General features: G+C 43.8%; 1 protein-coding gene across 3 annotated transcripts in view; it reads right to left on the minus strand.

Annotated features, from left to right (window-relative positions):
• KIAA2012 overlaps positions 1-15740 on the minus strand; it is a 119419-nt gene that overhangs the window by 96155 nt on the left and 7524 nt on the right. For 2 of the 3 annotated variants that reach the window (XM_082397044.1, XM_082397043.1), the window contains exons 3-5: positions 6653-6812; positions 4424-4579; positions 167-309 (exon numbers count right to left, since the gene is read on the minus strand). The exons of the other annotated variant lie outside the window; for it this stretch is intronic. In XM_082397044.1, coding sequence (XP_082253170.1) covers positions 167-309; positions 4424-4579; positions 6653-6812 — 459 coding nt within the window. The remainder of the gene's footprint in view (positions 1-166; positions 310-4423; positions 4580-6652; positions 6813-15740) is intronic. 3 annotated transcript variants of the gene reach the window in all.

Genomic DNA, 15740 nt, shown 5'->3' on the forward strand with positions numbered 1-15740 from the left:
TCTGGCGATGCTAGGGTTCCACAGGTGACACTTTGGGAAACAGGGGTCAGTAGGCTCAAAGTACTCTTCTCTTCTCTGGAGGACCCCAAGAAATGGTGAAGGGAGGGAGCATTACCTCTAAAGTCAAGAAGAACAGTGACAGAGGGGACCCCATTAGAAATGGTACCTCTGCCTGGGTTTCATCTTCCTGCCAGGGCTGCTTCCTGAGTGGTGGCAAGCGAGTCCCCTGGCTGCCGTGGTTCTTGGCTACAGAGCCCTGGTCCACGTGTCCACCAGCCCCAGCTTCCCCTTCATCCAGGCCCTGGTGACCTGCAAAGGTGAACAGTGGGTCAACTTCACAAGCCCAGAGATGGGTATGATGCTGTTAGCTGCTTCCAAACTGCCTTCCTTCTTGCTTTTCTGAGCAAAAGTATCGATCAAGGCCCTTGTTCCTCCTCCCTCCTTATTACTGTATTTCTGCTAGTGCCTCCACGGAAGTGGCAGCCAGGTCAGTGGAACAGAACTGCTTTAAGAGTTAGGAGGCTCAAGGTTGAGTCTTTGTTTCATGGACTCAGTTTCCTCATCTGTAAAATGGGGATACTGATTTCTTGCTCTCGCTTCCTTGCAGAGTTGTCTGGGGCTCAAATAAGATCATGAATATGACACCCCTTTGTAAACTGTGAGGGACTAGGGGATAACAGAGGTGTGATGATGGTGGGGTGACCTTCAGCCCTGCTCTGTTGCCACTGAGATGCTCAGTCTGAAGCACTTGATTTCCTGGGATGTCTGCTGTTCATTTACTTGTAGAAAAACTCAGACAAATGCACTGCTTAGCAATCTGCACTTACCCTGTCTGTGTAACCCTCAGGAAGGATCTGAGTCAACAGATGACTCCAGCATAGTTAACAAATCTTTCATCGATGGTTAAAGGGTCCTGCAGCTATTTTCATCACTTACTCAAGGTAGATTTATTGCTGAAACAGTCTGGCAAACTTTCCTTGTTTGGAGCCGCTTTAGCAACACCTCCACTCTCTGCTTGCAGCTCCGTGGAACAATGCGGGGCTGTCTTTCAACCAGAGGCACTGGAAGCCCTCAGAGGCTCTGTGTATGTTGGAGCGCTGGGCTTCTGGAGGCTCCCAGCCAGCCCCACTGTCCCCCATACTCCCCAACCCTTGTCATTCCTTACATCATTCTCATCCTTGGTGTCATTGGGTCAAGAGCCAAGAGCTTATCTGTGGGACTACTCCCTCCCTGCAGCTCCCTTTCCTCTGCCCATTGGCTCCTGAAGGCTACTTTGGGTCTGAGCTGATGCTGAGAGTGTTGGTGGGGCAGGTACAGACTCAGGCGTAGGTTCAGGGGGACTGCTCAGGTTTTAGTGACCCAGGGAACCCTTGAATCTGGGGTGGTCCAGGGCCACGTTAGGCCTGCTCCCAAGAAAGCCTCAACTTCATATAGGATGTAGCACTAAAGACCTTTCTGTGTGTTCTAGAATGATCCTTTGGGGTCAAGCTGGACTTCAGAGCCATCCTTCCTGGTCAGATTCACCAGGGAGCCAAATGCATTTCTGAGGGTAGAGGAAGTGAAACTCTGGCCAAATGGCCACTCACCTGCTGAATGGTATTATATGGCAGACTGGCTAAGTTGGGGCAGGGTGCTCTGGGGTGGGAGGATATAGAGAGGCATTCTTCCCTTTAGCTGTATCCCAGGTGATATTGAATATATGACTCAATCTATGTGAGGGAAACCAAGATTCTTCTCAGTAAACATCATCTCTGGCTCATTTATCTATGCTTAACAGAAACAGGTTTGCAAGCAAGGTATTGGAAGTTTCAGTTGTTGAAAGGAGACCATGCAACTTGGTCTCTTTCTATCTCAAATATGGGTTCAGATTACCCAAATAGTGTGCATGGGGGTAGTAATTTAGAGCTCTTAGAGAGCTTTTTTACCGGTGTCTTCTCCTATGGTTTTTTACAACAACCCAGAGAGAGTGGAACGCAGACACCACTACTCCCATTTTACAGATGAGCAAACTAAGGATGCACAAAGCATAAGTGACTTAGCCAACATCACATTGTTGGGGGATCTGAGATTTGCAGCCAGGACTTTTGCTACTTTCTCCAATACAGTGTCTGGCAAGGAGAGGGAGGCCAAGGGGAGATAAAGTTAAAACAAATAAACCATCAGTCAAGGTTCAAGCTATAGTCTCTGAGCTATTTTTCCTTCTTTACAAGTTGATTTTTGGTCCCTGTGATCATGGGCAATTGGGCATTACAATTATGCTTAAAAAACACAAAGTAGGGAGGTCTATAACTAACATTTATTGAGCACTTGCTATGAGCCAGATACTGCATTATCCCGTTTAAGTCCCACATCCAATCCTGTGAGGTATAGGTGGGTATGGTCATCTTCATTTTATAAATGAGGAAACTGAGGCCCAGAGAGGTCACATTGCTTAGAATCTGGTGCTAATGGCCACGTGTTTAATCACTATTTAATATTGCCTCTCTGTTTCTGCCTGATTGTGACAACTCCTCCATATATGGCATCAATTAGGGAAGTCACTTGATTCCTTAGGTGTGCAGTGTTCCTCCACCCTCAAATGGAAGTACTGTAGTCCACAGTCCAGTATTTTTAGATCTTAGGGCATCAAAGTCTAAGGATATTAACTGGAGACAGTAGAATTTTTGAAGCAAGAAGGCATTAGGCAATGGCGAGGTGGGGTGCCACCTGGGGAAGGGCAGAAGGTTCCAGCACAGGAGGATTACTGGGTGAGTTCACTGCTCTTAGGACATGGATGGCCCAGAAACTTGATCTCATCAGTGCCTCAGAATCAACTGGTCTCCGGGATGTTGACCCACATTAGCAAAGTGCATAGAGACTGATGTATAGACCGGGGTATAATTACAAAGAGAAATACAGTTGCCTGACCAGCATGTTTCCCATAGATGAACTACTGGAAAAGGCTATGACCAAAATTCCTTGATAATGGAGTCTAGACTCAAGGGAGGTATATGGTGGGCATGTTTATGGCACCAGGCTCTGAGAACCTGCCATGTTCTTCTCCACTCCATTTGATAGATCAGATTCTCTACTTATCCTGACTAGATCCTTTTGCAAGTACAGGGCTTGGTTAGGCACAACTATTGTTTCTGGAAAATTCCTTTTTCATTTCAGAAAAATTAACTTTATATTATGTTAGGCTCTTGTCCTTTCCTTCTCGTTTCTCAAAAACTCTGGTACTAATCAAGACCCTATTCTTTGCCCAGTCATCTTTATCCAGTCATCTTTCCCCATCTCCCTTAGCAAAGCAAATCTGGCTCTTTTAATGCTTCAAGTTCCCAAGAATAATATTGACAGGTAGAACCTCCATAGTACTGAACAGCTTACAGACAGCTCACAATAATTTTCTGTGCAGTAATGAGGTAGGCCTTATTATGTCCATTACAGAGATAAGCAAACAAGCTCAAAGAGGTTGAGTGATTTGCTCAAGATCTTACATCTAGTAAGAGAAAGAAGAGCCATTGCAGAACAGCCAGATTTCCCGCTCCAAAGCCTGTCTTTTTTCTTATGATATTGCCACAAAACCACAGGTTAAAGAGTGTTAGAGTGAAAAAGATGTAAGAAATCATCTAAAATCTAGACTCTAGATATGCATTGTCCAATACAGTAGCCACTAGCCACATGTGGCTATTTAGATGTAAATTAATTAAAAGTAAATAAAATTTTAGGGCTTCCCTGGTGGCGCAGTGGTTGAGAACCTGCCTGCCAAAGCAGGGGACACGAGTTCGAGCCCTGGTCTGGGAAGATCCCACATGCCGCAGAGCAACTGGGCCCGTGAGCCACAACTACTGAGCCTGAGCGTCTGGAGCCTCTGCTCCGCAACAAGAGAGGCCGCGATAGTGAGAGGCCCGCGCACCGCGATGAAGAGTGGCCCCCACTCGCCGCAACTGGAGAAAGCCCTCACACAGAAACGAAGACCCCACACAGCCAAAAATAAACATAATAAATAAAAATTAAAAAAAAAAAGTAAATAAAATTTAAAAACTCATTTTCACAGTCACACTACCTACATTTCAAGTGCTCAATAGCCACATGTGGCTGATGGCTACTATATTGGAATTGGACAGCATATATATATATATATATATATATATATATATATATATATATATATAAAATATATATATATACATATATATACATACATGTATATATATACACATATATATATACACATATATATGTATAAAAATATATATATATGTATAAAACATTCCATCATTGCAGAAAGTACTATTGGATGGTGCTGGTCTAGACTAACTCCCTCATTTTACAGATGAGGACAATGAAACTCAGAATTCCTAGACCTTATTTTGGAAAACTTCATTTTAAGCTGTTAAAAATCCAAGTATTTGAGGTCTGGTTTGATAAAATCAACATGTACCTTGTTCCAAAGATTTTCCTGGTTGAATCCAAAATGGAGGGAAGACAGGCAGGAGATGGTATTTGGGGGGTACACCTGAAAGATCCTGTTGTGGCCTGAGATTCCTTGGTACATTAAGTTGACTTTCCTGGAGCAGCACAGAATCCTTGATGTATCCTGAAGAGGAGGTCAGGAGTTATTGGTAGAAATAATGGTTGCCAGCCTAGAGGTCTTGCTGATAACTACAAGGTTCCCCACTTGCATTAGTCTTAGCTTTGGACATTGCCCATTAAGGAAGACAACTAGAAGATGCGAGAGATTAAAAAATCAGATAGAAGCCGTAGAGGGTTCTCTGTCTAGTGTCTTGGGTGCCTCTGGTCCTGTGCCACATATATACTTCTTCCGCTCCACCATTCCCAGGAATTGGGTGCCCCTCATGGAAGAAATATGGCTGCTTCTTTGGGGTTGGGTAAAAGGCACCTCCTGCCTCGGGAGGAAATCTAAAGGTTTCTCCTGGATATATCCTGCTTGCTTCTGCAACCCCCATGATTTTCAGTCCATTCTATAAGTATTTATTGAGGCCTTATCAATGGTCCCACCTCTCTGCTGGGCAGTAGGGTGGATACAGAAAAACCAGACATGGGTCCTTTTTAAAGGCACTAATAGTCTGTTGGAGAGACAAAGCTCTCCTGTGCTCTACGTGTGTGGTCCCAAGTGTCAGTGTTATATAAGGCCAGAAAATGAGGAGCTCAACATTGGCTGGATTTGTCAGAGAAGCCTTTGTAGAAGACGTGTGCCTGAAGGGTGGTGAGGATTTATCATAGGAGTGGAAAGATGGGACCAGAGAACATACCAGCATCACAAAGGTGGTGAGCTCTGAGATGTGAAGGAAGGGGGTGGCAGAGTCCACTGGGCCAATGATCTCATATCCCAGTATTGTCTTTGCTCCTCCAGCTTGAGAGTCGCACCCTCAAGAAGGCCTTTGGTGAGGAATTATGGCAAGAGGCCCAAGAATGCACGTACACATGGACCTTTCCTTAAACCACACATTGTAGCTACATGACTTTCATAGAAGGGTCTGAGACATTTTTTGATGTTAAGAGGGGCTCTCCTCCTTGAAGACGTTGGGCTTGGGCCATGGGGCGGTGGCCTGCTCTGCCCTCCGCCCCACCCAACAATAAACATATGTCTGGTTAAGAGGCTCTTTCTCACAAGTGTTAGATAAATGGAACTGCCTGGAACCGTGGGTCGGCCGTGAAGGGTAAACCAATTACTGGACAAACCCACATCTCCCATTTTCCTTCAAGTCATCACTTATTGGGGAGAGAGTTGTTTTCTCTCCTTTCCCGAAGTAAACCTATAAAGCAAGAAGAAAGTCAGTTTTCCTTTGGTCCTGTCTGTTTGTTGGTGCTGAAGAGATGGCAACTAGCTGAGTAGGCATTGGCAAATCCTACTGCCCACGCCTCTCTTCCCCAATAGGTTTGCCAAATAAAATACGGGATGCCCAGTTAAAATTGAATTTCAGATAAACAATGAATACTTTTTTAGTAGGAATATGTACCAAATATTACAAGTGTAACTTTTTTGTGCACACCTCTGTGTGTATGTGCACGTGTGTAGGCGCTAAATCTAGCAACTCTAATTCCCAACCATTGCCTGTTTTTATTTTTAAGCCATTACAGAGTGTGTTTGGGGTCTCTGTTCAGCAGCAGGGTGTCCGTCTCACTCCTGGGTGGGTTGTGCTGGAGAGCCACCTTCTTTGAGGAGAAGGCCTAACATTTCTACGTCCTGGGGGATCTGAGGTCCCTCTGAAGGGGAAGTAGGGGATGTTGGGAAGAGGGTGGCCCCTGGGGTGTGGGGAGGATCTGGCTTCTGGTCTCAGCTTTGCTTTTGGCTGAATGACCTTGGACAAATTACTTTGCTCCTCTGGGCCTCTTTTTCCTTCTCTTGTAAAAGATTGGGATTGCACTGGAGCATCTGGAGTCTCTGCATGGGGAAGCTTGGGAAGCACGTTCTGCTCGGGATGCAGAACGTGAGACTGTTGAGAGGCAGTAGAGGGAAGGCAAGACTTCAGGCTGCACTCCCTCCGCACACGTGGGGGAAGCTGACGGGCGAAAGGTGCGATGGCACAATTAACACAGAATTGGGCCTGAAATTCTGCTGTTTCAGACCTTGATGGAAAACACACTCTCACACCAGAATACGAGGTGGGGCGGCTCAAGGTGCACCTCCTCCCATGTCCCCACTGACCTGCACATTGGAGCCTGTACATGGTGTCAGGGGGCCACGTCCGCAGGAGGCTGCGGAGGTATCTCTTGGCTGAATACCCAGGCTGGATCCGCCGTAGGCCCTGGCTCTCTGGTTGGCTCCGGAAGTGGAGGTTTGGCTGCCAGGCTCTGTCCTGCTCTCTCTGTGGGGACACCAGTCAGGAAACAGCATGGCTGCTGAGCTGGGAGCCTCGCAGTGATACAGGCGGGCTAGCACAATCCTCATCAGTAATCCGGGAGACTCCCGGAAGGTGCTGGAAGGCACCAGAAACAGATGCCTCGGCCAACAGACATAAACCAAGAGCCCACCAAGCAAAACTCTGAAAGGCCCCTGTGGATTTGCAGTTGGAAGGAGAAGGAGAAATGAGAAATACCAGATCCCATCTTGAGCTAGAACACCAGAAAAGGATAAAGAGCCTCAAAAGAAAACACATCATTTAGTTCAGCCTGTGGAAATCATTTTAGTATCTTAAAAAGTGGCCCCGTATGGCAATGAGAAAGCCAGGTCGACAAATCAGCATCAACATTCAATGTTTGCAATATGAATAATGGGACAGACAAACTCTGTCTGTGTTCACGAGGAGCATGGCATTTTGAAAATATCTGGCTCTGCTGCATTTCATTTCAGCCAGGGAGAAGTTTCTGGGAACCTACCTGCCAAAGTCACTATGCAAGACATCATGGGAAATAAATGTGGATAATAACATCTTACACTTGGCTAGGGCTTTATCTTATACAAATAATTTTCACCTCATTATAATCCTTTAAGGTGGACAAGTTAATATCATAACCACTTAAATGAGGCAGAAACTCTCTAAGGGTAATCAGTTAAGCACAAGAATAGCAAACACGTGGTCCTTGTGTTGACATCTCTCCTCATCCCTGTTGTCCATGGCAGACATCACCAATCAATCACAGCACTCTTGACTGAAGAACCGATTGTGATCTGAGTCTGCTTTTTCTCTGGAGAAAAAGCGACAAATAAGGCAGATTGATAACTAATATATAAATTGACTAAAGGTGAAAAAAAAAAAAAGCATGGCTTATTATTCAATTGGCTCTACTCTCAGAATTTGTTAATTAAATGAATGCTTGGAATCCAAGCACAGAGCATCACCTGGCCCTTGATGTCTGGACAGTTTATGTGGCAAGTACTTCAAGTACAAAAAGAGCCTGAAAAACTCAGCCCCACATAAATCTTGAGGCTTTTTCCAGAGGACATGAGAGAGGGAGTTGTAGGGAGGGCAGTGGACACAAAATGACTTAAGTTCTTTCACTCACTCCATTTTTTCATTTGGTCATGCAGTAAAAATTTGCTGAGCACCTTCTACGTGCCAGGCACTGTGTTAAGCCCTGGTCTATGGAGCCATTAGATCCAAGGCTTTTTCTGGATGAATTGGAACTTCATTTCCTCCTGTAAATCTTTGCTTCCAATGACTTCCCTCTAAATGTGATAAAACCAAGCCTCCTCTGAGATGCTGTAGCCCTGGTGCAGATGGCATGAAGCCCTGTCTGATCTGGATAAGAGTCCCTTGTTTTTCAGTAGGGGGCGTTTCTGAAGCACCTGCTTGGTTCTGTAGCTTTACTCGGCCACTTGCTCAATGTGGCAGGGAGTTGCCGAGAAGAATTAGGGAGTCCCTTATCCTGGAATTTGGCACATCTAGATACATTTTTGCCTTGAGTTTGAAAGCTGATCTTGGCCTCTGTATTAGTTTCTTACTGCTGTTTAACAGATTACCATACACTTAGTGGCTTTTTATTATTATTATTATTATTTGGCCGCGCTGTGTGGCTTGCGGGATCTTAGTTCCCTGACCAAGGATTGAACCTGGGCCCCTGGAGTGAAAGCGCTGAGTCCTAACCACTGGACCACCAGGGAATTCCCCGCTTAGTGGATTTTTTTTTTTAATAAATTTATTTATTTACTTATTTATTTTTGGCTGCATTGGGTCTTCGTTGCCGTGCACTGGCTTTCTCTTGTTGCAGCAAGGGGGGGCTACTCTTCGTTGCGGTGTGCGGGCTTCGCATTGCAGTGGCTTCTCTTTTTGCAGAGTACAGGCTCCAGGATGCGGGCTTCAGTAGTTGTGGCTTGTGGGCTCTAGAGTGCAGGCTCAGTAGTTGTGGTGCACGGGTTTTGTTGCTCCGCGGCATGTGGGATCTTCCCAGACTGGGGCTCGAACCCATGTCCCCTGCATTGGCAGGCGGATTCTTAACCACTGCGCCACCAGGGAAGTGCCGTTAGTGGCTTTAAATGATACAAATTTGTTATTTTACAGTGCTGGAGGTCAGAAGTTTGAAATGGGTCTCACGGGGCTAAAATCAAGGTATTACAGGGCTTTCTGGAGGCTCTAGGGAAGCATCTGTTCCTTTGTTTTTTCCGGTTTCTAGAGGCTGCCTGCATTCCTTGGCCTGTGACCCCTTCCTCCATCTTCAAAGCCAGCAACATTGGGCTGAGTCCTTCTCATGCTGCCATCTCTCTGGTTCTCTCTTTTGATTCCTTCTTCCGCTTTTAAGGATCCCTGTGATTATACTGGGCCTGCCCTGATAATCCAGGATAACCGCCTTGTTTTAAGGCCATCTGGTTAGTAATCTTAATTCCATCTGCAACCGTAATTTCCCTTTGCCATATAACCTAATATATTCATAAGTTCCAGCAATTAGGTTGTAGACATCTTTGGGGGGCCATTATTCTGCCTACCACAGCTTCTTTAAGTTTTTTTTTCTAGTTTTCTGGTTCCTGTTCGTAATTTCTCAAATTATGCCTGTGAAGTTGGTTCATAAATTTCACATCTCATTGGATTAACTGAAGTACTGCGGGAGGCCGCAGGCCTGCTTAGGTTACCAAAAAGCTCACTCAGGGTTAAATCTATTCACTCATTTCCAACATGTAGAATAATAAGTTAAGCGGAAAAAAGCAAGGTATTAGAGAGCATGTATAGTACAACTACAATCCCATAAAAGTTTATTTTATAAATGTATAATCATGGTGGAAAGACTGGAAGAAAATACATTAAAATTCTAATAACAGTATTAGGGTGTTGGGCATAAGATTACAGATAGTTTTTTCTTCTCTCTTTTTTTATGGAATCAAAATTTCAGTAAAATAGATTATATTATAAATGGAAAACACGTTAAAAATTAATGTATTTTATTGCACCCTCCACCCTTGCATACATTCTCCATATTTTTCTATTCCTTCTCCAACATTATCCTGAACCTCTAACCACCAAAATTACTCTAAAACATAAAAGGAGGCAGAAGGGAGCCAGGAAGGGAGTTTCTGGAACAGGGAAATAAACGATAGCAGGAGGCTGGCTGCCGATGTTTCCAGACTTCTCAGGCCTGCCTTGGCTTTGCTAATCAACCCCAGCTTTTGGTTCTTCTGAAATGAGTAATTAGTGTGCACAGAGGGGTCTCTTATCCACACTCCACCGGGAGTGCTTCCTCTAACGAGGGACTTGCTCTGGCCCGCCAACTTCCTGGTGCTCCCCCGGCCTCCATGTGCAGAGGGGCAAAGGGGCGCCCTTGCATCTGTCCGCAGCCCCACACTGGCTGTCATGGCCACCCCACCTCGGTCCTGGCAGGCAAGGGTTTTCAGAAGATGGAAGGAGCCCATGTGTGCAGTGCTCCCGGCCAGCAGATATGCGGTGGCAGGGTGCCAGTGTCCCCAGGAAGACAAGAAATGCCCAGATCGCCAGCTGTCATTGTACCACAGAGGGTGGGCAGCCTTTGTGTGCAGGAGTCAACAGAGAGGTAAAGAGAGAAATCCAGCTCTCCCAGGGCTGGCAGGCAAAGCCCTCTGTAGTTTGACCCCACCCACTTCTCCAGGTAAGAGCCACACCTGTCTAATTACTCTGACTTTGCCCACTCTCCCCTCTGGGCTTTCACTGACCTATGCCTAGAGGGTCGCTCTCCATTTATTTTTTACCACAAGACTCAGCTCAGATTCTACCTCCTTCAAGACGCCACTCTAGATTTTCCTGGTAGGAAGCAATCTCAGTCTCTACCGTCTTTATACTTTGACAGCATATTAATAAATTATAGTCTAGTTCCTCTCATGGGCTGCCTTGTATCAGGTATCACAGGAGCACAAATCCGCCTACCTGACCACATTGTACACCTAGCCCTGCTGGGTAGAGTTTATGACCTCCCACCACCACATCCTGGCAACTAATATGTTCATCTAACAACTATCTGTTGAGAATTTGCCATGTGTCAGGCAATGTTCAAGGCACTGTCTATTTAATAACTATTCAAGATGTTAGCTCAATGGAATAGAAATCCCCCAAATGTCTGTACTTTCCTGCTGACCACCTGTACCTCGAGCTGCCCACTCCAGTCAGAAGTCCTTCTCTCCGGAGGAGCATAGCTGGTGTCTCCTGCCCCTTGGTCAGGCTTGCCGGAGTTAGTGTGCCCTGGCAAAAGCCAAGCCTTATTAGAACAGAGGGTAACCACCATTGTTGTTGCACCTGTGCAGGTGTGCCTGGAGCCAGACTTGGGGCTGCCAGGTGAGTGCAACCAGAGTTGAGGTGAGGGTGAGGTGGGAGGGGAGAGATGTGTGTCCACTTGCAGCTGTGCCTGAAAAGTCTTCTCAGCCCCAGCCTGACTTTAATCAGCCTCGTGTAAACACTGACACTTTCGGCTAGCTCTTTTCTCTGCAGGTTTAATTTCTGAGGGTCTGTACAAATGATACTATCTCTCCCACATATCTTTGGTGGCCATATGTTCCTGAGTATCAAGCCATTAAGAAGAGAATCATAAAGTGGTCTGAATTTTCCCATAGTTGCAATGCTGTAACAGGGTTTGATTCTCAACCAGACCGTTTAGCATCAAAGATTTGACCAGCCATATGTCACAAAAGCAAAGAAGATACAACAACTAGAAATGAAAACAGAAAAAATTAAGCTTCAGTTTCTTTAAGAGCTCAGTCTGCTTCAGTCTGAATCCTGGCTCCATTATTTACTAGCTGTGTGGCTTTGGGGAAATTACTTGACCCATCTGTGCCTCAGTTTCTTTATCTGTCAAATAAGGATGATAAAAGTATATACCCTGCATGCAAAAATAAATGAAGTTGGATCCTTACCTTGCATCATATACAAAAATTAACTCAAAGTAGAATAGACTTAAGAGCTAAAACTATAAAACTCTTAGAAGAAAATGTAGGGGAAAAGCTTCACAACATTGGATTTGGTGACGATTTCTTGGATATGACACCAAAAGAATAGGCAACAGAAGAAAAAATAGATAAGTCAGACTTCATGAAAATATAAAGCTTGGGACTTCCCTGGCAGTCAGTGGTTAAGACTCCGTGCTTCCACTGCAGGGGGCACGGATTCAACCCCTGGTGGGGGAAGTAAGATCCTGCATGCCACGTGGCCAAAAAAAAAAAAAAAGAAAGAAAGAAAATGTAAAACTTGTGTGCATCAAAGGACACTAGCAGGAGTGAAAAGGCAACCCACAGAATGGGAGAAATTATTTGCAAATCATATATATCTGATAAGGGATTAATATGCAGAATGTATAAAGAACCCTTACAACTCAAAAACAAAAAAACAAACAACCTGATTTTAAAATGGGCAAAGGACCTGGATAGACAATTTTCCAAAGGAGAGACACAAATGGCCAATAAGCACATGAAAAGATGCTAAATATTACTTGTTACTAAGGTATGCAAATCAAAACCACACTGGGATACCGCTTCACACCCATTAAGATAGCTGTTATTAAAAAAAACCACAGAAAATAACAAGTGTTGTTGAAGATCTGGAGAAATTGAAACCCTTGGGCATTGCTAATGGGAATGTAAAATGACGCAGCGACTATGGAAAACAGTATGGTGGTTCCTCAAAAAACGAAAAATAGAATTACATATGATCCAGCAATTCTACTTCCGGGTATATACTCAAAAGAATTAAAAGCAAGGACATCGACAGGTATTTGTACATCCAGGTTTATAGCAGCATTATTCACAATAGCCAAAACGTGGAAGCAATTTGTGTCCATCGACTGATGAATGAATAAACAAAATGTGGTATATATACGTAGTGAATCATTATTCAGCTTTAAAAAGAAAGGAAATTCTGATACATGCTGCAATATGAACGAACCTTGAAGACATTATGCTAAATGAAATAAACCAATCACAAAATACTAAAAGGATAACTATGTATTATTTCACTCATATGAGGTACTTACAGTGGTCAAATTCATAGACACAAAAAGTAGAATGATGGAAAATAGGAAATTACTGTTTAATGTGTAGAGAGTTTTAGTTTTGCTAGATAAAAAAGTTTTGGAGATGGATGGTGGTAATGGTTGTATAACAATGTATATACAGAATGTACTTACTGCCACTCAACTGTATACTTAAAATGGATTAAAATGGTAAATTTTATGTATATTTTACAACAATAAAAAGTACACATAAAGTTATTGTGAGGATTAAATGAGATAATAAGTATAAAGTGCTTAGAATGGTGATGGGTACAATAGTATTACTTAAGTGTTAGCCTATTACTTAAGTGTTAGCCGTTATTATAAATATTCTCTATCTAGTGGTTATACAAGGGAACCAATGGATGAAATACATAAAGCCAAGCCTACTGGATCATATATATGGCTTACTTGAACATGTTACCTGACGACCCAGATTGGTTTTAATGAAAATCTGATTTATGTTCTGATTTGTGTAATAAAGGATTTTAAGGGATGTGTTGGAAGACCAAGATCCCTTTAAAAAAAAATACTGTTGGGCTTCCCTGGTGGCGCAGTGGTTGAGAGTCTGCCTGCCAATGCAGGGGACACGGGTTCGAGCCCTGGTCTGGGAAGATCCCACATGCCGCGGAGCAGCTGGGCCCGTGAGCCACAATTGCTGAGCCTGCGCGTCTGGAGCCTGTGCTCCGCGGCAGGAGAGGCCGCGATAGTGAGAGGCCCGTGCACCGCGATGAAGAGTGGCCCCCGCTTGCCACAGCTAGAGAAAGCCCTAGCACGGAGACGAAGACCCAACACAGCCAAAAATAAATAAATAAATAAACAAAGTAAACAATGCGTTTAAAAAAAAAAATTAAAAAAAAAATACTGTTAAAGCAGGAGAGATGTTTCTTTTCCCTGGAGCATGTGGAATCTTCAAAATTAGGCCCTCTAGGGACTAAAAGTGGGGCTTTGGACTCAATTGTCCAGGCTCCAATTCTAGCTCCACCACTTAGATGTATAATTTGGGGGAAGTTAATTAATTTCAAACCCCCATTTTTCCTACTACAAAATGGAACTAATGGTGGCACCCAGCTCATTAGCTTGTGCAGATTGGGTGTGGTTATAGAGATTAAATGCCTGGCCTACACCAAGCACTCAACAAGTGTTAGCTATTACTGACAATACCTTTGACCTCATCATTACGGATGACCCATGATTCTCTCCTGGTCTTTCCTACTTCTAGGTTTATTAAAGGCTGTAAGTACAACTGCTCAGGAGCTGCTCAAATGGAGCGCACTTGGCAGAATGAGTGCAGTCAAGCCACTCTTTCTCCGCTTGCTGCTTTGGTACCTCCTAGAACCTTGCTGACAGCCATCAGAGCACTTCTTAGGGACACCATCAAACCAGTAGCAGGTAATTGATTAGGACTTGCAAAGGGAACTTTGTCTTCCTGATCTTTGGCTGAAAGGATAATTTATTATTCTTCCTATTTTTCTGTATCTTTCTATTTTGTATAATGAGCTGATGTTATGATTAGAGTGGAAAAATAAACTTTATTCAAAAAATATAACTTATCACAATAGTACTTGATAAAATAGTAGTCTGAAAGTGCCTTCATGGGTTGTATATTGACTGAAAACACCAACTAAAGAGTTAAGCACCTTGAGTACTGAGATGTGGGGAGAGATTAGGCCGTATGGAATCAGCGGAACAAGGCTGACAATACTCTTAAATGTAATCACACTTATAAGGGAGATGGCAGACGCAATACAATCTCGGTTGAAACCAGCTACAGTAAACTGAATCCTGTTCATGCTTCAATGGGATAAAGAAATGGGGGGGCTTCCCTGGTGGCGCAGTGGTTGAGAATCAGCCTGCCAATGCAGGGGACACGGGTTCGAGCCCTGGTCTGGGAGGATCCCACATGCCGCGGAGCGGCTGGGCCCGTGAGCCACAATTACTGAGCCTGTGCTCCGCAACAAGAGAGGCTGCGATAGTGAGAGGCCCGCGCACCGCAATGAGGAGTGGCCCCTGCTGGCCACAACTAGAGAAAGCCCTCACACAGAAACGAAGACCCAACACAACCATAAATAAATAAAATTAAAAAAAATAATACCTAGCATATATATTTAAAAAAAAAAAAAGAAATGGGATGCTCTGTGAACTGAATTTTTAAAACAGATTATTTCTAATACATTATTTAATCAATGTACCATGGTGGACATGTAAAAATTATCACCGGATTTGCAAAATTTTAAAAATATAAGAATAAGAAATATGAAAACAATGTGAGAATTGTTTAAAGTTTCCAATGATTTGAGAGGTACTTGAGGTTTCTGCTATGCTTCAAAAGCATCATTATGAGTATCATTTAGATACTACCCCAAATTATGGTAATTTAGATTTCATAGCTATTTGATTTTTAAATATGTGATGGGAAGCTGGACGAATTAGAGGCCTCAGGAAGAATGGTTTTAGTTTTGGGAATGTTTGAACCGTATTTCCTTCTGTTTTAAAAAAAACCAAACAAGCAACACATCTGTGTGTATCTAGAAGTGTAAGAACTCTGACACCTAATCTCTCGATTTAGCGCATTTATCTTTGCTCATTAGGAAGTTGGGCCATCAAGAAAGTTAAAGAGTAGGTGTGTGTTGAGCTATAAAATGAAACCCAGATGGATTGCCACATGCATGTCATTAGATCCATATGTAGAACTGGAGATGGTGTGAGATGCTTTAAAAATTTAATTCACCTTCCTGTGACAGCCTTGATTCTCACAGGTCTGAGTTGATCCTGCGTTGTGTAGGTTTCCTGATTCACAATTTAGCCAGGAGAGATCCTTCTGTGAGCAGCGCTACTCTATTGGTTACCCATCCTCC

The sequence above is a fragment of the Balaenoptera borealis genome (assembly GCF_965194805.1).
Source record: "Balaenoptera borealis genome assembly, chromosome: 6".
Lineage (NCBI taxonomy): Eukaryota > Metazoa > Chordata > Mammalia > Artiodactyla > Balaenopteridae > Balaenoptera > Balaenoptera borealis.